This window comes from Anas acuta, chromosome Z (assembly GCF_963932015.1).
Source record: "Anas acuta chromosome Z, bAnaAcu1.1, whole genome shotgun sequence".
NCBI lineage: Eukaryota > Metazoa > Chordata > Aves > Anseriformes > Anatidae > Anas > Anas acuta.
Genome location: NC_089017.1, coordinates 48,287,800 through 48,314,014, shown reverse-complemented (window position 1 = coordinate 48,314,014; position 26,215 = coordinate 48,287,800). Strand labels below are relative to the sequence as shown.

Below are 26,215 nucleotides of genomic sequence, written 5' to 3'. Positions count from 1 at the left end.
AGCCCGTGGAGAGGAGCCCACGTGGAGCAGGGGGTCTGGGGGGAGCTGCCCCCACCCGTGGGGGACCCGTGCTGGAGCAGTTTGCTCCTGGGGGATGGATGGATGGACCCCGTGGGACGGAGCTGCGTGGGAGCAGTGCTTGAGGAGCTGCTGCCTGTGGGCAGCCCCCGCAGGCTCAGTTGGGGAAGGACGGCATCCATGGGAGGGACCCCACGGGGAGCAGGGGCACGGAGGGACCGAGAGGGAGCAGAGGAGACAAAGCGTCAGGGACTGACCACAGTACCCATTCTCCATTCCCCTGCACTGCTCAGGGGGAGGAGGTGGAAGAAAGAAGATGGGGGAAGGGTGTTTTTTGGTTTCTTTCCTTTGTTTCTCACTTCACTAGCTTGTTATTAGTAGGCAATAAAATTTACCATCTCCCTACTCTGTTTTGCCTGTCACAGTAACTGGTGAGTGATCCTCCTGACTTTATCTCAGCCCTTGAGCCCTCTGCATCATGTTTTCTCCGCTTTTCTGTTTGATGAGCAGGAGTGGGTGGTTGTGGTGGAGCTCAGCTGCCCACCTGAGTAAAACCACCACACCTCCAGAAATCCCTTCCGCCCTCAACCATTCTTTGATTCTGCAAGCCCAGAAGACCTTGGCCCAACTTGACCTTGTGCTTCCCAGCTAAGACTTGCAGGTAAGTTCTTAGCAGAACAGATCACATCTTCCCAATAGCCAGGGGCCACTCGTGACATGAATCATGAAAAGCATGGGATTGCAGCATATGCTGTTCACATCCAGTTTTTCTTTGTCCCACAATGGCCTTCATCTTTCCCTTAAACCTACGGAGATCATTTTCTATTTGCTTTGATTTAGCTTACCACCTAGATTCTATCTGCCCGCTTCATGCTTGTGTTTGCCTGGAGCACTGACATACGAATGTGCTAAATAATCGTCTGTACTGGTTTGGCATCCTGAAAGCTCAGTGCCTACGGATCTGAAGGCACTAGTTGGACTGTTCAGGGAAAAGACATTTACTGTACCGATATAATTTTGGGACTAAAATCTCAGATTGTAATTCTCATAACGGAAATAATAAAGATGAAAAGCATTGAGTTACTGCCTGTGGACAGGATGCCCAGACATAAGAATCACTCAAGACTGGAGCAGAACTATTTTAGGCTTGTGGAGGGGGAAAAGAAGGAATAAAAAAAGTTCCCATCCAGAAAGCCAACAAAGTAAATCACAAGAATCTCTCACTTTAATAGCAATTTATTATTGTTAAAAGTAACAACAAGTAGGTTTAAATTCTTTTGTTTTAAAAATCTAGTGTAACACACAGGTCACTGTTACAGTTCTATGAAATCTATGGCAAAATTGCATCCCCAAATTACACCATTTTGCCTCATCTTCATAGGCGTCCATGGTGTGTGTCACAAACAACATAGAAACAGACTGCTTTGTACAGCGCTTGTGATAAGGGTTATCATTAGGCCTCGAGATGCTACAAGTTATTCTGTAAAAACTATAAAGTATAACTTTACTTTTCCTCTTTGTTAATATTGCTGAAACAATCAAATATTTCACAGGTTTTGGTGAAGCCATAAGAATCTAAGAACTGTCTTTCCCCCCCCCCCCCGTATTGCTTCTCTTCTGCTGAAGGCTTCCTCTTTCCCCCCTTTAGTGATATGGCTGCCCCATTCCATGCGGCGAAACTGCAGCAATGTTTGCAGTTGCTCCCCAGACAGCATTTCTTTCACATTCTGAAGCTAGTGCTCAGGTCTAGCACTTACCTTGAACGTTGCTAACAGAATAACTTGGCAGTAGGTAGTTAAGGAATACTAAATGCTCATGTATTTATCTCCAGCTTCGTGGGAGCTCTGCAGCTTCAGATAAGCTCAAGATATTAGCATTACTCAAGACAGCTAACTTAGAGCTAATTCATATTTGCCTGAAGGAGCAGCAGCCAGACACTGCTGGACAGCTGCACCTGCACATTGCAGCTGCTCAAAAGAAAAGCCTGAACAACTCATAATACTGTTCATCAGTGCCTTGAAGGAGCAGAAAGAAACCCAAAAAAGTCTCCACATGCAAGCACACATGGTGGTGAAAAGGCAGGATGGTCTTAATTCTGTCAAGCATTTACTGTGCTGAATTAAAGCTTACAGTCTTACTCAATATTCAAAAGTAAGCTGAGGCCTCCGAGTGAAATCCTGCTGGCTAGCAGAAACGTGGTGAACAGAACACAGGTAAACTTTACGTAGTTACTCAGATGTGGCTTGTACATGATTTCAGATACAACAGAAGATCTGTTCTTTGGGAACAGACTCCTTAGAAGGGCTTTTCTGCATTAACTTCTTCACAGTATCATGTGGAATTTGGGAGCTCAATGAAAAATCACTAAGCAGTTTCTACACCAACTCTACATCTAGAGAGTCATGGGGAAAAGTATACCCACAATCACAGGATAAACGCATGTAGGAGGTACTAGATCACCAGATTTTATGAACAGAGTCCAGTTATCCTACAACAGCAGAACACACAGTTCTCTAAGCAGACCCACAAGCTAAACTCTAGGCTAAAAAGGAGGTGTTACATTTACTTGATTATAAATACTTTTTTGGAGTTTGCTCTCGGCTGAATCTCTTGGAAAAACAAACAAACAAACCATGCTTAAAGCAAAACTGCAAAATTCTGTTTATTCTAAATCACTACCTTGCTTCGTAAATATGTCTAACAGCTTACGAATATCCCACACTTATTCAATAATACCTTAAAGACTTAACTGAGGTAGCCACTACACCATCACCATACGTTAACAATACCAAAAGAGAGTTAAGCTCAACTAATGTGCTCAAGAATGGCTGGTTTGCCAGAAACAACAGTATTTGCTAATGAAAACATCATTTTCTGCCCTGCTCTTCTCCCCCTCACCCTTGTTTCACTTCCTGTTTCTCTTCTTGCCCATCTTTAACACACATAGCAACAAGGAAAAATTTAGCCTTCCAGTTCATTTGGAAAACATCGCTGGACTTTCAATAGCAAATTTCCTAATGAGGAATCAGTGGATTTACTTGTAAATGAATATAATTTCAAACACAGAGGGACAATCTCCAGCACCAACCGTAGAACGACACATCAGGTGCCAGGTACATCATCTTCCTGAACATGCCTAGGTACTAGAAGCTGTGGAAAGATGCCAACATAGGCAAAACACACAAGTGGTGGAAAGGTCCCTTTCATTTTAAGTCTCATCCAATACAATGTAAACATGCAAAGAATGTTTAATTCTTTAATTCTGTCTTATCACTGTCTTTCAAGTACTCAGGAAGTTAAAGAAAAATGGCAATCACCTTTCCTCAAACTAAAAGTACATAGATATGGAATATTCTTGAGCTTTCTAGTGGCATTCCCTTACATAAAATTAAAGTACTTTCAAATGAATTCTGTAGCTATGATAGTCTATATTGAAATCCAACAGAAAAAGAATCAACTTGTAGGATAATTAATACTCTGGTAGGTTTGAAAACATTTCCAGATGTTAAATTTTTTTTGGTGGTCCCTATTCACAGATCTTTTTCAAGTTAATTCAGAATACCCTCTGCCCACATCCAAGTCAACCAGCCAATCAAACAAGAAATCCTCAAGTGAAAATCAAACACCCCCACATCTAAGTTCTTTAATATTAGTGTTGCAAATATACAATCAGGTAAAGTTCTGTAAACATCCAGTTCTGACTTCTTTTCTTTGATCACTTTCTAAAATTCGAGGGTTCTTTCTATTGGCTAGATTCTTGAATGCAGTTATAGGGATGCAAATGTCCAACACAGATATACTGCATTGACCTGAAGCGGCACAAAAATGCCACTTCCAAGATATGTAACCCACCAAATAAACAAGCTGAAGAGCAAAACCATGCTCCCATTGAAACACAGAGCACTAGCCAGTTTGGTGTGCATAATATTGGTTTCTCCATGTAGATCATCTGGTGTGTGCATATTACGAAATATAAAAATAAAATTGTACGAATTGCATGCAACCGTACATAGTGCAGCTTAAGCAATACTGAGGTGTTCTCCTTGTTTTTGTGAAGCAAGTGGACAGCAGCAAACTGCAGGTTGATACCTGTAATGCGGTCCTTGGATTTCTTCTTCCACAGAGATATAACAAGCTACTTTGATTTTAAAAAACTCTAGCCCATAACGGTGAGACATTAAACAATTTAGTCATGGTAACTGTCCTCTGAAGAATTTCTGAAATTTCTTTATACATGTCTAAAGTACCCAAATGTATTTTTTCTTAGAAGTTCTTTACCAGAGCTCCCTTTTCACAAATCACACCCCAAAAGAGGTGTTTTCTGCTTTGACTACATACAATTGTTCATTAGATATAAGCGGATGAAGGTAGTTTATTACATTATAAAACTAACCTCATCATTATGAAGCTTTTGTAATACACAAAGATTCCAGTTAAGCATCACCACATACTAATTGTTCATATTTGTATAAGATGATCAACTAGAAGCCATGACATTGCAGTTACTGAAGCTGTGCACAGGCACCTCACTATTCTGTACTTATAGTCCTCTTTTTAAAACATTCCACAAACACCTGTGCATCTGGGAGGTTTTCATCCATTTCATCTATTCAGCCGCTGTGTTACCACTTCTCGGTACATGATGGAGATGTATATCAGCAGAAGAAAAATGACAAAGAAATCATCCAAGAACCCCAGGATTCCAAAGAGGGCTTCAGGAAGAAAATCCAGAGGTGACGCCAGGTAGAGCAAAGCTCCAAGCAAGCAGAGAAATATTCTGATGCGAAACATCCAGAAGAGGCCCCCAACAGAAAACATCTCCCTGAATGCATGCCGCAGTAAAGTGGGCAGATCCATAATTCTTTCCATAATCTATGAGGAAACAAAACAAAGATTAATATTTTGCTTTAGATACAGGTCCATGCTAAATATGTATTTTTTTCAGTATGCAGTTTCTATTACTACATTACAGCTTTGGTATCTCTTCATTTATAATAATGAAAATAAAATAACAGTAAGATAACACTCTCTGGATTTAATTTTGCTAGGTAAGAAGTTAGTTTTAGAATATATATGTTTTCAGGCAACAGTCAAACTGTATAACTCTATACAGTAAAATGTACACTTGCCTTACCACAAAATACTTTATTACCTATTAAGAAAGGAAAGCAGTGACTATTAGAGGAAAACAAAATATGGAGAAATTATGAAACAGCACACAGGGTAATTGGAATGATACATTGATCAGAAGGGAAGAGAACTAGGCGTTCCTCGAAATAAAAGAAATAATAGCTAAATTAGAATACGTAGAATTTATTCAGAAACACATTGCTTGCCTCTCCTATGGCATAGGATGTATGCCTCTCCTATGGCATACAACCAGTGATTCTCATAAATCACCAAGGACCAAACTTTAAAGTAAAATAAAGAACCTTTAAATGAATCCATCCCTGACTTCTTCATTTTTTTTCTTTTCATTTTTTTGACTATGATTCTGTCATCTTGAGGGACTGATCAGCAGAAAATATTCAAGTGTTCATTGTGAGGCTTGGGGAGGGATGACCTTTGAATTTTACTTTATATTTTTAGGTAATGATTCCATTTCTACTGTACACAGAGCCATGACATTAAAAGGACTTATAATCAAGGCTGAAAAAATCCTCTAGAAAGGAATGCTGTATGTGGTTAAAGCACAACACTGTGTATAAGTCAAAAACAAATTATCTAATTCAGGTTAGGGCTTTAGTGCAGATGTCCGGGATGACCCTGGACAGTTACTGAGGAACAGACGCAGAGCCCAGAGAGGTCCACTGGAGTCTAAAATGTAGTTTCAATATATTCTGGATAAAAAGCATTACTGCTTTGTGCTTTTGAACATAAAAAAACAACAAAAATCCCTTCTGACAATTTTTTTTCTTTTTGGATTGTAATTTTTTCTTATTAATGTTTTGCTACTACATACAAATCCAATGAACAGCTGAAAACAAACTGTGTGTCAGAGTTACTGCTATTCATGTACATGCATTTCACTTTCCAAATCAGGCCGTGCACACAGAATAAAGGTGTACGAGGTTAATTTTTTAAAGTTCATAGAACTTCAACCATTTTAACTATTCATCAAAAAAATCCTGTTTTCTTCACTGAGAGGGCAGAATAAAGACTGTAATATAGTCTAGCATGAAAAAATACCAAAACATCACACAGCTTGAAATCTGATGAAGAAAGGCAGAGTAGAACTTCAGCTTCTTCAAATCAGTTTAATGAGATTAATCAAGTGAGTATTCTTTCCTACAACTCACTTATTTCATTAAGTATTAAGAAAAGGGAACTCAAGATTATTAGCAGTTCTCACTCACAACAGAAATAGTAGTTTCCATATAGCAATTACAAAAATATTTCAAGCTTGTGGGCTTGTATTATCCATAAAAGCACAAGTTTCCTAAAAAAATCCTGCAGTCCTATACATCACAAATAAAAAATTCACATTCCATGCAAAAAATGTCACCAAAAATGCTGTTCATCTCCCCTGAAATCACTGACGTCCACCCAAATTTACCCCAAACTTACAGATCTAGGTTGTCCTGAGAATCTCCGATTGTAGTCATTAACATCTTGCAATACTTGGGTTGCATCCTGCTGATCTTCACCGAAGAGTGGTAAAAACAATGTTACCTAGGCACAGCAGGGATTTTAGAACATGTGCAATTAAGCACAGATATTGTCAATTATAAATGAGTCAACAGTGTTGTTCAGTTAACTATATAGAACAAACTTTGTTTTAGTTGAATATCTAGTAGCAAAATAAAATGAAAAATATTAATATTTACTACGTGGATACTGCTTCTAAGTTTCAACAAATGTATTGCTTAGAACTATTTGAAGAATATCAATGCATTTTTTTTAAGTTTGCAAAAAATGAGCAACAACAAACAACCCACCTTATAAGAGTAGCTTACAGCAAATTTTTCTCAACACCAAAATCTTTTATGTTTTATAAGTGATTTGGAGAATAAAGTTAATTTCACAAATTAATCTAGTTTTGTTTCTTAAACTCAGAATCAAGTAGAGCATTCTCTGCCAGCTTAAGAAGGATGTTGCATTTCAACAAACAAGCAACAAAATTCATGCTTCTTGTTATGGGCAGTTGTAAGAAGACCAAAGAGAGTAACAGAAGACAGTGGAAAAAGATAATAGCCTTCAGCTCTCTGGTAAGTACTGAGAATTCCCTTATGTTCTTGGGTTAATTATCATGCAAACAGAAACATATGTGAAGTCATATTCAAATATATTTTATCTTTCTGCATAGGACTTTCTGGAAACCTAAGTCTTGCATTTGGAAATATGTTTAGTTATAAAATGCATATTATCAGAGCAAGCAGAAAAAGTCTTTATTTAAATTGTAACTGTTTTTGGAAGTTCCTTCTGTACCTGCCCAGTAAATATACATCTTCTAAGCTTCCAAAACCAGCGTATAGCTCCAATGACGGTTACTTCCTAACCCCATTTTAAATTAAATAGAAAAAAAATAGAAAAATCAACGTTCAGAAAGAAGTTCCCCTCCTTTCTCCCAAGCACAAAGCCAATACTCTGTAAGTTGTACGTTGAGCAATATTTATTTCTGAGCTAATACTAGATTTAAAATGAAGCATTTATTACATTTCATGTCTAGATGTAGAAGCTTACAAAACAGAGCTTCTTTAAGCTTTCTCATATTAACTTGTCTTTATCTGTGGAATGCTTCAAGAGACTGGACTTTGAAAAGCTTTTCAGAGCATAAGGCAAGGGAGGATCCTGTAGGAGTTTTTACAGCAGTCACACTTGGCAAATAACAGCACAAGCAGATCTATATTCAACTTCTAGCCCTGCCACAAACCTTCTGCGTGACTCATGTCGTTCATGTATATACACTTCCATTCCCTGTTCAAGTGAGACCTCACTTTTCTTACCTCACAGGGGGTGAGAATGAATGCATAATCATGCAAGCAGTTCTACCCAATGTACTTATTACTCAGAGGAAGATAGAAGACCATCCATCTCCAGAGAAACATTAAAAAGCACTTAAAAACATCTTATTTTCCTTTTTTCCATCTTTCTCACCCTTATTGTCTGCCTCTCTCTCTCGTCACTGGCTGTTGTCTAAACCAATTCATTCTCCCTCTAGCCATACATATTTTTCTTTCCTTCATCTCTCCTGTGGTCACTTGACATGCTGATACACAGAATCAAAACAGGATTATAATGTATGGGCAAGGGGGTGAAGCATGTTAGTAACTTCCAATGAATTATATAACTCTGTAATTTTACTACTGTTGAAACACAGATGTACTTTTGTTAAAACAGACTGTGAGGCTCAGATTGAATGTTAATGAATTCCAAGGACATATTTCAAACTAACAATGTAAGTAAATTGTGTAGGAAGGAAGTAATATGCTTGCTCTATAAAACTCAAACTAATAAAAACTAAAAATAGGAACAGAATAAGAAATTGACATGGATAGTTTTTGTTTTGGTTTGTTTTTCTGGCAGGGAGAACAGATGTACTTCTTAGAAACCAGTCATATTTTGACTACTGGCAGTCTTCCAGAACAGCCAGGTCTTTCAGATTCAAGTTCTAGTTAAGAAGTTGTATAACATCACAACTAGGAAGCAGGGAAGAACTATAGTTAAGGTCTCATGATTTTCTGTTTTCATATACTCCTTTACAGAAAAATGGCTGAGTTATCAGTGCTGTTCACTTAAATTTGAATTGCAGGAACAGTCTTTATTTTTTTGATTTATCTGGCAAAGCAAAACATTTAAGAAACAATGTCCACCATCTACGTCTCACATATCCATATTCTCTCAGCTTCTCAGATTCCCTCTTCTGTCACTCTTACTACTGCAGTTCACACGTAACACTTTTTTGGTAAACTGTACCAGATGGCCAAACCATCAGGTCCACAATTACTTGAATTATTACCGTTTGTCTGCAGATTGGACAACGGATTGCACCAAGCCACGATCCATACCTCCAGTATGCAATAATGCAGGAACCTGACAAAAACAAGTCACAGACGTTGACACTTCTGATCTGAAACAATGATTATATGAAACAATAAGCTAAGCACCAAGCAAAACAACAAAGATGTGTATTTTTGTATGTAGCACTCATCGAAGATACCAAGAACCATATTCAGCATGATTAATGAGAAAAATCCTGAACAGGTTCACATGCATTATTAATTTTAAGAAATTATTTCCTAAAATGACATAAAACTTCTTAATCATTAACTGAAGAAACAAATAATTATTATTTTTTCCCAGTTTAAAATTCGTAAGTGACAAAATATCAAGACATGTAAAATTTATCCTGAAAACCTGGCTTTATCATCAGAGTTTCAATGTATGAAAATCTTGCTCTCCTTACTGTTTTCCACATTTGTAACTTTTGTCTTTTAAATGACTGGTCATGGTAAGCATGATATATTCTGTAACAGCAGACAACTGCAGTGAAAGAATCCTACTGGGAAAGTGAAGGAGGGGAAGCAAAATGATCACAGTGATCATAGAACACTGATAATATATATTTACAAATTTGATCAGCCGGGCCTCAAAGAAAAGAAAATATTTTAATCATTGTAAGCTAGTAGCAACTCTAGGACTTCTAAGAAAAACAAAATACCTCTGTAATAATGAAAACACCAAGCAGGTTTTTTTTGTTCTTTCTAAACCAGCTTTTTATATGGTACATTTCCAAGTGTATTTCAGCCTCTTCTGTTTTTCACTAACAGGAAGTAAATGATACTCTCTGTCCATAATATATTTAAATTAAATGCATTTCAAGCCTGATACCACAGAAAAAAATCCAGCATATTCTGAGAGTGACTATTTATTAACATTCATTTTTTCAACAAATTATATAGGAAATTATTTCTAATGAACTTATAGATAAGCAGTTAAAATCTAGCAAAGCTTTGCACTAGGTTAACAGTACTATTGCCAGAAGTTTGTATTTCTGTTCTGGTTTTATCTATGGGGTTTGGGGTTTTTCTTTCTTACCACAGAAAAGATGTCCACAGTTTGTTTCTATAGGAAATGTAGCTTGTTGCAAACAGACTGGACAAGACATATCTGTATAGAAGCGATGTCTATCACCAGCAGAGGCATCCTGCAGGGACATAAGAGAAATGGAAAACATTAAAGATCCTATTTCTTATGAGAGAAGTCTGCTGAACTTAAGTACATAAATAAATATATATGTTACCAGAAGTCAAATACTCGAATTCAAAACTACGTGAAATAAAATAAATTAAAAAAAAAAAACTTAAATGCAAAAGTTATTTCACCAAGCAACTTTATTTTTATTTTTTTTTAGTGACAAGCACATTATTTTCCCCTAATCTAAGTATGTGCTTCAATCCAATTAAAGACCACAAAAGAAGAGCCTCCCCAATCCTTCACATTAAGTAGGATCCCTTATATCAGACACACTGAAGCACGAGTAACACCTTAGATCTAGACTTTTACTTTATTATTCTAAATAGCTCTGTCTCAAACCAGGTGCCTGAACTGTATTGCTTACCAACTGCACTATGTAGGGTTCCCAAGGCCAAACAGCGACATCAGTTTGTTTATTTCACTGTGCTGAAATGTGTTTTCCTCCCCATTTCACCATATTTTTCCTCCACATAAATAAGCATTCTGGTCACAAATCTGTCATTATTTCAAGCACTACTATGATTAAAGACTCTTCTGAACAGTCTCCAAAAAGCATGGGTTCTCTCATTCAAGGGCTGGGACTCAAAAATTATTGCTAACATGGCCTAAACATTAGATTCTCTCCTACATGTCAGAATTGGGTGCAATTCCTGTTGCCCAGCTCCAGCTGTTGTGCCATTGTTCTGCTACACAGTTTATCAGTTTAAACATCTAACCCCTGTCCTGTGGCAGCAAGCTGTTCTCCAGATTCCTCTTCCTTTACCACTAAGATCCCAGGAACATTGCAGGAAGCACACAACACAATCTAACATACTCCACCTTGTGGCAAAAGCTGGTTTGAAAAAAGAACCAGTCAAATCTTCAATTGTAATGACTTGATTTATCCATTAAAAAACAAAACCCTACATCACTTCATTCTTAGATAAATTTTAAGGATGCCTCTGAACATGAAGTAAGGTCCTGAAACTTTCAACACTAGCTTCTTCCAGACCTTCAGAAGAGAAGTCTACACTACCCCAAACCAGATAGGTGAACGATTTCAACACGTAGCAAAGTACCTGTTCAGTTTGAAGCTGCTGTCGAAGAGCTCTTACTAGCTCTTGATTTTCTGGGTGTATGTTCTGATGTTCGTTTCTGTGAGAGGAAATATAAGCAGTAAGAAAAAACTGAACACTGTGAGCCAACACTGAAAAATAATTGAATGGAAAACAATGAAACTTGAAAAAAGGAGGAAAAAAACACTCTTTCCTGCTACAAAGAATTTTAAAGGAAGTACACAAATAATTAAGGAAACAGTACATTTAGTGTAGATCCTAAAATTACTCTGGCCACTTAAAGCTCCACAGCAACAAAATTTTTCAAATAAAGGCTCCATAATCAATCACTAAACCATATTAAAACTAAATTTTGACATGAAAAAAAAATCAAGCCATTAACCTGCAAAAAAGTCAAGTTGCTTTAAAGATATATTCATCATGTATAAAAAGTTTTATTTTTTCTCTCCATTCCAGTTTTTATGTTGTTGTTTCACTTACAATTTCTTTTTCCCCACTAACTACATAAGCTATCATCGAGTTGAAAAATCCTTAGTTTCAGATTTATCTGCTATATGAAAGATTAATCCACAAGATTTACATAAGAAGGGGTAGGCAAACTCTTAGCTTTAGAATGTTGACTTTATGTAACTATCAGCAGCTTGGATATAAAAAGAAATCACTGCAGACTCTACTGGCAAGAAAACTACAGGTTAGAAACACCAAGATAAAAAGGAATCAGAGGGAAGGGACTCACTGAAGAAAGGAGGCTGGATATATTAAGAATTCAAAAACACAATGGGAACAGGATTGGAATTAGAAATTATGCTGACAACATTAAGAGATGTTGAATTACAATAAATATGAGTCAACAACATGTTCAGAACTGCAAATTTCTGTGTTTTATTTATTCATATGGATTTAACTAGTGATAAATTCTGCTCAGCACTGTTGAAATCTCAGCTGGATTCTGTCTTCCATTTTGAGCTAAATGCATAAAAACATGTAGAGAAATTGGAGGAATTCAGAAGAGAATTATAAGAACTACTGCCCACATAGTTCAAGCATTAGAAAAAGATTGAAGAACTGGGAGTTTGTATAGAAGACTGCTTATGGAGAGAAGTGGGGACAGAATAAGTCTTTTGATCAATAAATACGAGCAATTATTTTCCACAGTTATCCAAGGTTGGTGAAAAAACATTTCTAACTACGACACGTACAAGGCCAGAAAGCTTTACCTCAGGGTACTGTGACCTATCTTTGACTAAAAGTTAAATTGCAGAACAGGTTACTCTGATTTAGGGATGATCTAGGCAGGATGAACCTGTGTCAGAATTAAATGGCTGAATTTTTAAGACATTTTCTGGCTGCAGATCTATTTATGTAACTTCCTCAGTGGCTCCAGGCACATCTGCAATATTTTCCTTCATTTGATGTGAGCAATCACAATACTGCATGCTGCTGTCTTTAATGTTTTGTCTTCTTCATTCTTTTTTCAAAGAGGAACAGAGAAAACCCATGTTTTCATGCTAATAACAACCTGATTATCTGCAAAAAGTATATTTATTTAGCAGTTAAGTGGCTGTCGTATGAAACTTATATGATGAGAAGCTTACATTAAAAACTTCATTGTTCTCCCCTGGTTCTCCACAAATCACATCTTGTGGAAGTTGTCTGTGGTGCAAGTTATATGTTTAACAGTATTTTCCTGTTTAGACTCTATAAATTAGTGTGCTTTGCACCTTCACTTTGCCAGAACTTTGATATATATTGAAATTCAATGCAAATCACACACAAGTGGAAGGTGTGAATTATAAGCCAGTTTATCCTGAGTCCTTTATAAACAACTAATTGCAAATTTCTTACCAGATTGTTATCTAAAAAAAGTAGACAAAGTTACCAGGGCAATACTGGCATATCATCCTTATGCAAATATTACACATACGTGACTTTAGTCTGGTACCACACATTATGCTCAACATATGAGAGTGTTTGTAGAGGTACAGTGTCTGCTACCTATGCATAAGATGGTTCAGAAGCAGGATGCTATACAATGTCCAGGAAGAGGCAGGCATAGTTCAAGACATATCCCATTCACAGCTTCTGTTGTGCAGTTAGTGTGAGTAAGTAAGTTAGAATAAATGAGAAACAGTATAGTGCTTTGTAATTACAGGCTTTTTAAATATTTTTTTCTGGCCAAACACAAGCCAAAAAAAAAAAAAAAAAAGTTTAGTAAGCACTTTTTCTCATTTCTGAGTGTTAGCACTCTGTAACTTGAGGAAAGAAATCCCATGAGGTGGCAAGATTTTACTATGCCTCATGAAGGACCACACCAACCTATCACTACCAGGAGAGGTAATGGTACCTACTCAATCAGTATGTGCTCTCTTGTAGGCAAAGTGAAGGCCAGCACCTATGCAGACTGGAGTATCACTGCACAGTGATTGACATTGTTCTTTTTCCAAGGACTAAGATCTGACTTCTGCTGACAATACTTACTTAGTTTTATAAACAAACCTCATGTTGGAACAGGAAAAAATAGACAAAAAAAAAATCTAAAACTACAGATTCATAAACATGGGTTTGCTAATTCATGTAGGACATGCAGGGAGTCTCTGATACAAAACATTGGAGGGTCAGACTCTCTTTAACATGTTTCATAAACTAAAGTTTCACAATCTCATTTGTAATGTGGTAATCTACTTATTTTTGAAAGATGATGAAAAAAACTGACTGCATTTTATCAAAATGTACAACCCAGAGACATTAAACAAAATGTCCTAAAGAAATACTGAATTGGTATCTCACTGAACTAAACACCTGCTACTTGATATATATGTTAGTTATCCTTAATAGATTTCAACACCAAAAGCTCAGAGACCTTCAGCTCATGCCCTGATGTGATGCCTCACTGCATTTTCCCTGCTACAAAAAAGTAGAGCAACCATATCCCTCAGCAGTTCTTTTCATATTCCATTTTTCTCCCCTCCATGTTTATCTGCTTTTTCTCCCCTGCCTCTTGTTCAATGCTAAGTATTACTGTTCTTTTTTACTGTACAGATTTTCCATTGTACTGTACAGATTTTGATGGCAACAATACAAAAGAGGTATGGGGAAAATGCTGCTTAATACAGACAATTTTCAAAGGTTCCAGAAGGCACAGTGGGTATCTAAGAAGATGCTGGTAAGACCTTCAGGAGTCAGTCATACTGTGTGAAAATAAGCTGTTTCTAGACTTCTAAACTATGAAAACTTTGTGTTCAAGTTTGTTTGCCATTCCAGAAAATAAACTGTCAAGGCATGTAACAGGATCCACAGATCTTGTTACAGCTCATTCCACTGCACTGGTAAGATCCAGCTAGCCATTTTCTCCTCCCTCAAGTAACTCTTCATCATCAATGTATCATCTCCCTGAATGCCCATCCTGAGTAAGCCCCCACCGATCTTGCTCAATGCTGACCCTCCTTGCTCTACTCACTTTTTTTTTTTTAATGTTAACTTACTTGCCATTATGAAGTTCAAAAACAAAATGTTTAGTATTTAACTAAATGCTTCAAATTCAAGTCACATGTGCTATAAAAAGTAAACATAAGGGATAATGACAGCACAAGGGGGCAGAGAAAAGGCAGCTGAGGGAAGAGAGGAGTCCTGAAGTCATCTGAATAACTGAAACAGGCTTGGCAAGAAAAGCACTTTGATGTGCATTCAATCCTCTGAGGTTCCCGTGCTATCTCTTTGGTGGTGAACAGTAGCACTGCCTTGCACTTCAACCAGGCTTTTCCAGTCCCGGTGTCTTTCATGGCCTGCTCTCAAACACACCCTGCCCCACTAATACTTCTTACATGGACACATTCTCCTCGGTAAGCTTCATAATGCTGATGCATCATTAAAATTTAGTTCTCTCAGATATTAAAACTGCTTCTGTATTCAGAAGTCCACAGAAGTGTTAAAAAAACCCAAAACAACAAACATACAGCAAAACAACAAAAAAGCCATTGTGAAACTCAGATTTATTCTCCCCAAAACACATAGGCTAAAATATTTGTTACATTGCAAGAAAAAACATTGGAACTACAAACAAGCTTTTATTAATTGACCTTTAAAATTCTTTAATTTTGAACTTAGCATTTTCCCTTATGGACAGCATATTAAAGTCCATTGTTTTTCAAATATACTCATTTATAAATTTTATAAGTAAATCAGTCTGCTCTTTTTTTTTTTTCTTTGCTTCAACTAGCAAGCACATTGGAGGATTCCATTTAATCTTATTTGTGGAGTCATTATTGATAAATCTTCGCTCAGCAACCAAATATGACGCAACAACTGAATTCAGTCATTTTCAGTCTTCGGAAAGGATGAACGTATGGAAATTTTACTTTATTTTTGAGAAACGCATCATTTAACTCTAACTGTGAATTAAATTATGAACTCAGACAGTTAGTTACAGAGAGGAAGTGATCAAACAATCATTTCCTTAACATCACAAAACAAGTTTTGTATATGCAACAATCAGTTAAGAAAGTTAGAATTTGACAAACTCAAGTACGTTGATTAATTCCCATCAACATATTCTCACCTTAAAAGCGTATATACCAGAGCAGCAATGAAAGTGAAACTGAGCACAACTGCCACCAGTACCTGGTCACTTATTCCTTCTATGACTGAATCATTATCTAGCTTCAAACTCTGAACTTCTGCCTGGTGACTGGCCATCACAGCTCTAAAATGTAAAAAGAAATATATATGTATACATGTATATAGAGAGACATACACACACATACATTTTAAACAGTTACAAATAATATGTATATGTATCTATTCATATGAACAATAAATTCTTGAAGCAAAAGGTTACTCATTGCTGGGAGAAAAATGGTGAAAAAGAGGAAACATGCATTTTACCAAACAGCTTGCTGCAGAGGACTACAAAACATTTGTCTTGCACAGTAGCAATGACTGCATTGTGCTACAAGGTCTTCTTTTTTAAAACAACAACAACAACAACAAATCAGTCAGATCCTTTACCTGAAAATCTTTATCAGATATCTTGCTTAGGGACAGGACACCCTGCTGCGTTTGACATATTCTAAGGATAGTCCATTTATAAAAGTATGACTCAACATTATCAAGTTTTTTTGTTATTATGTAACACATCATTGCTGCTAGGCTAAAACAATGTACATTTTCGAAACCTAATTTACTCCCCTTACCTACATGAATAAAGAAACAAGAATATTTGCATCACAGCTTGTTTTAGAGTGTTAAATGGCCATTTCGATGCACATAAACTATCTGACGAATTTCGTATTTTATCTGCCTCTCCTATGGTTTCAGCTGGAAATATGGGCAAAGCTTGAAAGAAAAATAATACTTTCAGGCTTCCCTAGTTAGACTTATTTGGTTTATATTCGTTTCACATATACAAAAATCAGAATGACTTGCCAACATTAATGTTCATTAACCTACAGCTGAAGACACGGAAAATAAAATAGTCTGCAACATGCTGCTAAATCACTCCTGTTGCAATCAGGAAGTGAAATGAACTACAGCTGTGAATATTATGAAACCAGGGAAGTGAAACTAAGTCTAGGAAAAGGTAAAAAAAAACAAAAAGTCATATTAAAGATGTGTCCATACACATTGGAACTATTTTTCATACAGATTTGACATAAAAGCTCAGCAGCATTTTAGAAAGTCAGGGAAGACTGGTATCATTTACTTTACTTCCTACTCCAGTGTGGGTGCTTTAAGCCTGCAAAGTTTCATCAGTGTCTTTTCCTAGTTCATAGCTTGTATGTGATTTTTGAATTTGAACCCTGCTGTCTAACAAGCATCACTACAAAAGACGTTGTCTGGTCCTGAATTAATTGCAAAAATGAAAGGGAAAACAAGTTATGGGGATTTTAGAACCTAACTGTAATGCACTACCCTGGCAAGATTTCAACACATTGGTCTACTGATAACAGAAAAATGTCATCTTTTCCATAAGATGACTACTCTCACTCTCCAGATCTGTTCTTGTAGGAGTTGTAGAGCTTTTTCCAAGCTTTGTTACATTTGTGGCAGCCACCTCTGCAGCAGCAAGGCAAGAGAAGCTAGTATATTCTAACATTACTATAAAAGGGGTAAGTGGGTATAATTAAGTACCATAATAGCAGAGAAAACATGGAGCATGAAGGGTAGACTCCTTTCATTGTTCTTATATTTTTGGACTTCCACTGCGAAAAAACAAAATGAAATAATGAAGCATATATGAAGTGGAACATAAACCAAGTTACCTAACCTGCGTCTCAACCTGAACTGAGACTATTATTCCTGTAACTATAGTCATAATTTTTGCTAATGACAGCTTTTCACCCGCAGCAGTGTCATAATCTAACTACTGAAATGTTGATTAATATTTAGAAAGAATAAGTTTTCCTAAAGGTAGAACACCTATGACTCATCAAGAGCCATGTTTGAAATAGGTCAATATTGACCCAGATTTCATACATACTAATTAATAAACGGCTGTATCTTTGTGGAAAGGTCTTATGCAGGATCATGACTCCTACACACGAGGAGCTACAGCATTTCTCCGTGTGGCTACTTACACAATTAGATTGCTATAGTTAAAGCTGTGAGACTAACGTGTTGTGAATGTCTTCTGATCGCCCATTCCTTGGTGCTGAGGGTCTGGACTTCTAGGCATACTGTCATGCCTCAGCTCAGCATTCCCAAACTGTGCACTTTATTTCTTTTAAATATTCACTCTTGAAGAAGCATCTCTCTCTTACAATACATCATTCTGGGATACCCATTTTCCACAGCTGTGTCTCAGGCAGAGTGCTGTTATTTTAATGTTTTCTCTCCTTAAGTACCATCATCACTGCAGTAACCTTCACTGTTACACTGTCATTTCTGGGTTGACCACTCCATATACTTACAGACGTAAATGGCAAGGAACTGGTATGCGATAATTTCTCCAGCTCTGTCAGAATAGACCAACACACTAACAACACCACATTTTGTTAAGCACTACTCATTTTTTCAGAAATACATGCTGTGTTCGAGAGACATACAGATGCTCTGATTGCCCAGCACCTTTGGAAGGTAAGTGTTTCTCTCTCTGACACCTGAAAGGCTTCCTGTATCAGTGCTTGCTTCATGTACTCTGAATCTGACAAATACGAATTGTCAGTATCACACAAAATGAAAGGAATTTTCCTGAACAGCCTCCAAGGCTTCCACTCTAGAGCTCCCTCTCCTTCTCTTCATGCTCCTTAAAACAACATATTTAATCCTTATCTGTTTATCATCACACTGGCTACATCTTCATTTCTGCTCGTGCACTTTTACTGAAATACCTAACTGTGGTGCCAGGGTTAGCAGGGGGAAATGAATATAGAACAGAGATTCTCACTTTCTCTTCCTGACCACACACAATCCAATTATTATCTACTTCGGATGCTCACTTATCACATATGACTTTCCCAATGACCATATTAACACCAACTTACTGCCCAACAGGAATTCCTGCACAATTTTGCTTTGCTACATAAAAAGCCACTCCTCAAAACACATTGTCTTCACTAATGTATCACTACTGTCAAGATATATAGGGGGGAAGTGGAACCTCTGCCTCTTAAGTCTCTCCCCCTGCTGCTTCTATTACTAAATTACAGGAGTGTTGCAATGTCTGGCTACAGGCTCTTCAGAATGGACAGGCAGCACGGAAGGGGTGGTGGTGTGGCTCTCTGGATCAGGGAGTGTTTTGATGTTGTGGAACTTGAGGCTGGGAATGATAAGGTTGAGTCCCTGTGGGTTAGGATCGGCGGGAAGGCCAACAAGGGAAGCATCCTGGTGGGGGTCTGTTATAGACCGCCGAACCAGGATGAGGAGACGGATGAGGAGTTCTACAGGCAGCTGACAGAAGTTGCAAAATCATCGGCGCTTGTTCTCGTGGGGGACTTCAACTTCCCTGACATGTTCTGGAAGCACAACGCAGCCCAGAGAAAGCAGTCTAGGAGGTTTCTGGAGAGTGTGGAAGATGCTTCCTGACGCAGCTGGTTAGTGAGCCTACCAGGGGAGGTGCCCTGCTAGACCTTCTCTTCACAAACAGAGAAGGACTGGTGGGAGATGTGGTGGTTGGAAACTGTCTTGGGCAGAGTGACCACGAGATGGTGGAGTTCTCCATTCTTGGAGAAGTCAGGAGGGGGATCAGTAAAACCACAATCTTGGACTTCTGCAGGGCTGACTTTGAGCTGCTCAGGACACTGGTTGGCAGAGTCCCTTGGGAGGCGGTTCTGAAGGGCAGAGGGGTCCAGGAAGGCTGGGCGCTCTTCAAGAGGGAAACCTTAATGGCGCAGGAGCGGTCTGTCCCCACGTGCCCAAAGACGAGCCGGCGGGGAAGAAGACCGGCCTGGCTCAACAGAGAACTGTGGCTTGAGCTTAGGAGAAAAAAGAGGGTTTGTAATCTTTGGAAAAGAGGGCGGGCCACGCAGGAGGACTATAAGGATGTTGCGAGGCTGTGCAGGGACAAAATTAGAAAGGCCAAAGCTCATCTGGAGCTCAATCTGGCTACTGCCATTAAAGACAACAAATGTTTTTATGAATACATCAACACAAAAAGGAGGACTAAGGAGAATCTCCATCTTTTACTGTATGCGGGGGGAAACTTAGTTACAAGAAATGAGGAAAAAGCTGAGGTGCTTAATGCCTTCACTGCCTCAGTCTTTAATGGCAACAGCAGTTGTTCTCTGGATACCCAGCACACTGAGTTGGTGGAATCACAGAATCACAGAATCGTCTAGGTTGGAAGAAACCTCAAGATCATCAAGTCCAACCTCTGACCCAACACTAACCAGTCGTCCACTAAACCATATCACTAAGCTCTACATCTCAACGTCTTTTAAAGACCTCCAGAGATGGTGACTCCACCTGCCTTTCATAAACCCATGCTGACTGGGCCTGATCGCCTGCTTGCCCTGCAAGTGCCGCATGATGACTCTCAAGAGGATCTGCTCCATGAGCTTCCCTGGCACTGAGGTCAAACTGACAGGCCTGTAGTTTCCCGGGTCTGCCCTCCGGCCCTTCTTGTAGATGGGCGTCACGTTTGCTAGCCGCCAGTCAACTGGGACCTCCCCCGATAGCCAGGACTGCTGATAAATGATGGATAGTGGCTTGGCCAGCTCCTCTGCCAGTTCTCTCAGTACCCTCGGGTGGATCCCATCCGGCCCCATCGACTTGTGCACATCCAAGTGCCATAGCAGGTTGCCAAACATCTCCTCATGGATTATGAGGGCCACATCCTGCTCTACATCCCCTTCCTATAGCTCTCTACAGGTACCTTAAAGGAGGCTGTAGTGAGGTGGGGGTTGGTCTATTCTCCCTTGTACCTGGCAACAGGACAAGGGGCAACAGGCTAAAGTTGCGCCAGGGGCGATTTAGGTTGGATGTTAGGAAGAACTTCTTTACTGAAAGGGTTGTTAGACATTGGAACGGGCTGCCCAGGCAAGTGGTGGAGTCACCATCCCTGCAGGTCTTTAAAAGACGTTGAGATGTAGAGCTTAGGGATATGGTTTAGTGGAGGACTGGTTAGTGTTAGGTCAGAGGTTGGATTGGGTGATCTTGGAGCTCTCTTCCAACCTAGACAGTTCTGTGATTCTGTGTGATTCTGTAAATTCTAGAGATGGGCTATTAATGTTTAGGGGTCACGTTCATGTTTTAAGTTACTTTCTGCCTCTGCACAGCAAATGAGTGCTGTGCACATTCCCCTCGTTACCTCTAGCACTTGTTCTGAATCAGACCATTGCACAAGAGGGCTGACACAAATCGTGTAGACTAAGAAATATAAAGAGAAGCTTTTCAGTTCAAAAGATCAATACATGCTTTCTCTGATGAGTCATTTAAGCCTCAGTAGACACAGCAACGATCTCTTCCTACTTTATCTCTGTGTGAGCATGTAATAAAACAAACAACAATGACTCCAAGGAGAACACTGCTGAAATACACAATGTGAAAACTGTCTGACTGAAGGAGGAAGGAATTTTCTGATCTCAAGCCTGTTTACAACATTTTCCAACAAAATGCACAGAACTGCAAGCTTGCAGTTCACGTTTATTCGAGTGCAACCACAACAGCCCATGAACGCATCTGTAGTGGTTTGTATGCATGATAGACTAGCCAAGGCCTAATACAGCTGCTAAAGAGTCTTGCCTTCCAGAGAGTAGGTCTAGAAGCAGTGGTCTTTCAGTCAGCACAATTAATAAGCAAGCTATAGGAGACTTAGTCTGAAACAACATAATGAAGTTATCTTTTGTGACAACCAATGCTGATGAGGACTAGCGACTGAAGTTCACAAGGAAGACTTCTATAAGAAAAAACTTTACCTATCTCTCCCAAAATAATATGCACCAGTAAGTTGATGCCATATAATAGCAACTTGATGTAATTCGCATTTAATTATTTTCTTCAACCTGTTTACTTTGATCCATTACATTTGTCTGGTTGTGCAAAAATAACTGTATTTCCTCAGCCTGTTCAGATCAGTCTTCGAGACCACAGGCTCTTCAGGCATTAAATAAAGTTGTTCATTCTTCTCTATAGATTTATGCTACTTTTTTTTTCCTTTCAATAATTACAAAGGTTTGAAAATTTTCATGCTGTGTCTCTGTTCTTTCATACAATAAGTTAGTTCTTGTCTATTCTAGCTTTCTATGAAAACTGTCACGTTAATAGAATGACTTCAGTTAAAACAGGCAGTAATAAGAAATAAATTCAATTTTAAGAATTGACCTTTGCTTACACGTGGAATTATTTTCCTCTTTTTAACCATTTAGCAGTGAGGTAGCTTTCTTACAAGAGGGCATAACCCCACCTTGTCTTCCAATTAAAGGAAGAAAAACAAACATCTAACATCTAGTATCATCTAACAATTCTAACAATTCCAATCCCATTAAAATTGGATGGTATATAATCAATTTCAAAATGACAAAAGTACAGGTTGCAAAGTTTAAAAATCCAACAAAAACGCTTGGCCTGGACATCAGGAAGAGGTTCTTCTCTGAGAGGGTGGTTGCACACTGGAACAGGCTCCTCAGTGAAGCAGTCACTGAATTTAAGAAGCGATTGGACTGTGCACTTAGTCACATGTCTAAACTTCTGTGTAGACCTGTGTGGTTCCAGGAGTTGGACTTGATGATCCTTGTGGATCCCTTCCAACTCGGGATATTCTATGATTTTCCTACATTCAATGCTACAACAGTAACAAAACAAACAACAAAATTTTCAGCTCAACTTTAAACTAGTGGCACTTACTTAAAGTAAAATACTCGGACTGCCTAGTAAGGAAAGAAAGATGAGTAGTTATTCCTCTCTTCCACTTGGCTTAGCTAAATTACAGCTGGACTTTGCAGCACAGTGCTTAGATGGGGATCAGATTTATCTGCATCAGGATTCTTTATGGTTACAGGATGTAAACCACCTGAAATAGACTCATCTGGCCACAGAATGCTACAAAGTAGAACGGAATGAAACTTTGTAAAGTCATGCCATTTTGTTTGTAAAAAACCATTTCAGACTACCCACCTGCACATAAAATCACCTTGCTTGTCCTGTGTTTTGATGAGACTGATTACAGACAGAAAGCAACGCTAATTTACAAACATTTCAAATAAGAACCTGCAGGCCTTGAAAGGTACATTTCCTCCCACCTGATGGTTAAGTATGAACAATACATGCAATTTTATGCAAAAGAAGCAAAATCATGAAGAGCAACATTGCAATTATGGTGGTAACTTTTATTCTTGGAAACACATACAGATAATACTGAAATGTGGGGGCACAAAGACCCATAATAGTGTGGATGTATTACCTCTTTTTTTTTTATTAAAGATTTTAAAAGTATTTTGAAGGCTTTTTTTTGTACTACATACAGCACAGTTAGAGCAATACCTACACTACGGTTTGCAAACAAATGAGAAACAGTCCTGTGTTTGCCACAGTACAATGCACACTTTTTGTGAGCTAACCAAAATCAGAATATCCCCATAGATTTTCTGTAGGAATTGTATTTTCCAAGTTCAACATGGAAGTACCTAATATACTCCCCAAAAGACACAGGACCCACTACCAAAGGAATACGCTAACTTAGAGAACCGAGAGGCTCTCTTCATCTCTGAGAAGTAAACAATGAGATAACACACAGGCAATACTGCTGTGAAATACTGATTAGTAACCATGAGCAACATTGACTTTGAGAGCAGGGTACAATTTGCTCAGCATCTGAAAAATATGTTGGGTAACAACATGCCCCTTCAGGGATGGGCTGGGAGTGAACTGAGTAAGAACAACTGTTCTACTTCATTTCTATTTCTGCTATTTTCTTCTTGTTGCAGTACTGACAACCACCCTTGTCAGTTCATTTATAAATGAAGACACTGGTGGTGCCCACCACCATCAGAACCTGCAATACTGATTGGCTGTTTTCTTTTAGTAGTAGAACCATTATTCCCTTTTTCCTTGCAAATGCTTCTTGCTTTAGAGAAAATGTGCAGGATATGCACATTTCTGCAGGATATGCTAATTCCTAACTAGTAAAATACTACCATGAAACACAGGCTTATAAAATGGAATTCTTGTAAAGTACAGGTTATTCCTGTGATTCTCATTTCTGTTAAGTCTCCAGAATTTTCTTCCATTGTAAGAGGAACTAAAACCAAATAAATTGATTTCATTTGTATCACCAGTTTTCCAATAAGTGACCTGCTTTAATAACAAAATCACAATGTTTAATAGTTTAAAAGTAGTAAAATTGAGCATATTTATTCTGCAAAGCCCTCCCTCCATGCATATTAGCTTATACTGAAATCTTTAAGGCATGAGTTTATCTCTTTTGGTTTCACTGAAGAGAAAAGCAGACACAACATAAAGACAAATTAATAATTGCTAAGTAACAATTGAGACCTTTCTTGTCAGAAGTTACCCAACTACTTCCAACTTCATGGTAGTAGTAGCTCCTGGACATTGTCTGTAGTTGAGAACAGGACTTTTCTAATGGATTTGATCTATCAAGCTGGATCCTACAGTTATTTTCACCCTCTTTCATGCAGGATCAAAGGGTATGGCTACATTGCATTCAGGAAGTGTAATGACAGCATGTATTACACATGTCCAATGAATGTCAGCGAACATACAAATAGTATTGAAAGTACTTTAAAGTTAGTATACTGAAGCTGGACTTTTTCAAAGTCCAGCAGTGGACGTATAAAGTGTTTGAAAACAGAAATTACGTAATGACGGTGGGTGTACTCAGAAAAAGCTGTTTTGATGACGCCGGATTTATCAGCTTTCCACTTTTGTGAATGCACTCTTATTTGCGAAAAGCAAAGAATAATCTCTAGTACTAAGTATCTCTGTAAGCTTCAAAAATCAGGAGGAGACAAACCAAAAGGCACAAATGTTAAGGCAAATAAAAAATAAAAGAAAAGCGACATACAAATTGACAAGATATATTGTGAGGTTAAAACAAACTCAGGAATATTTTAGTAGGACTTCATGCAGCCTGTTAATACTGCATTATTATGGGTTAGCAGCTAGTTTGGAGCCATGACTCTGCTTAGCTGGTACAGCAAAATTATAGCCCAACTCAACTGTATTGTGTTTAGTTATGCTTTCATTGTCGACCACCAGTACTTACAGAACTACGCTGAATACATTTACGTGCGTACATAGTCATTGCAAAAGAGAAAGAGAAAACTTAAACTGTCTTGATAGATTTAGTTTAACGCCAAAATAGTGGACAGGGCAATTTCAGGAGGGGAATAACACACATTTCTTCATTATACATTAAGAATTGCCCAACCAAGGCACTTGCCTGATGAAGCAGGTCTCTGCAAGGCTGGAGGTCAGCAGCGCCTGTGGCACATCTTCCCTGATAAAAAAAAATAAATAGGTAATTTGCTTTTCCTGCTGGAATCCCACCTTGCAAGTTAAAGATGCAAATTCCGCACAGGAATATACTCCCAACAGAGCCTCCAAACATTTTCGTCTGAGCCTGAAACTGTGCAGCACTCCTATTTGGAGTATCTGTCTGGATGACGCATGACCTGTGTCAAACAGTCCCAAACCACGTCTGGAACTTGTGCACCAGGCTAAAACAGACAGAAAGGTATGGAGCTCTGAGAAACACGGGGGGTTTAATTGGGTTGACGTGCGGATGGGAACTCGAGGAAGAGCCTGTGGGTGCCTTCAGTTGGACAACTAAGTTTCCTGGATGAGAAAGGAAGTAATGTTGCTTAATTATAACATGTTACTGAAATATGGTATTTCAAATAAGGCTGGAATGGTGTTTGTTTTTTTTTTTCTTTTTTTTAACTTTAAATTGTTTGAAAGTGCCCAGGCACACTTCATGGTGGAAAGCAGTGCTTCTGCAGGCAACCTCACACCCCCAGCAGCACGACAGAAAGCGTCAGCCTGCCTGCTTGCGTCAGCGACACAGAAAAACGAAGTCGCATGTCGCGACAGCTGACAAACCGGGGCGGCACATCGTGGTGGGGGAGGGGGGGTCACCGCCGTGCAACACCGCTCGCCCCCACCTCCCAGAGCCAAAACCCCAAGGGGCAGACTCGGAGGATGCCAAAATCCCGTCACGCGGAGCCCGCTGCGGGCCGTGCCGAGCCGCGGGCCCGCCAGCGAGGGCTGGGCCGTGCCCCCCAGCCCTGCCTGCCGCCGCCGAGCCTCTCTCCGCGCTGCTCCCCCCCTTTTTTTCCCCCCCTCAGGCACCGGCACCCTCCGCCCCCACCGCCCCGTCCCCTCACGGCGCTACCTCAGCTCCCGCCGCTCGCCAACGGCCGCCAACGGCCGCCAACGGCTGCCCCGCCCCGCCCCGCCCCCTCGCGGCGCGCCGCGGCCCGGGCCCGTGTGGGCTCGGAGGGGAGGGGGGGGTGCGCAGTGCGCATGCGCAGCGGGCGCCTCTCCCCCTCCCT

The 26,215-nt window shown here is 39.1% G+C and overlaps 1 protein-coding gene across 6 annotated transcripts; it reads right to left on the bottom strand.

Moving 5' to 3' along the window:
* Positions 1–1,238: 1,238 nt before the first annotated feature.
* Positions 1,239–26,184, bottom strand: RNF170 (ring finger protein 170). Of its 6 annotated transcripts, none has more exons than XM_068667321.1 (9): positions 26,056–26,184; positions 25,105–25,161; positions 17,397–17,467; positions 15,826–15,969; positions 11,275–11,349; positions 10,057–10,169; positions 8,978–9,051; positions 6,586–6,690; positions 1,239–4,890 (listed from the first exon to the last, which is right to left on the bottom strand). In XM_068667321.1, the coding sequence occupies exons 4-9, from the start codon at positions 15,960–15,962 to the stop codon at positions 4,621–4,623; spliced, it is 774 nt and encodes a 257-aa protein (XP_068523422.1). In that variant the 5' UTR covers positions 15,963–15,969; positions 17,397–17,467; positions 25,105–25,161; positions 26,056–26,184; the 3' UTR covers positions 1,239–4,620. The 6 variants fall into 6 exon arrangements, with proteins under 6 accessions (XP_068523422.1, XP_068523424.1, XP_068523426.1 ...); XM_068667323.1 differs by having other exon boundaries at positions 10,057–10,165; positions 11,274–11,349; positions 15,888–15,969; XM_068667325.1 differs by having other exon boundaries at positions 15,888–15,969.
* Positions 26,185–26,215: the final 31 nt, after the last annotated feature.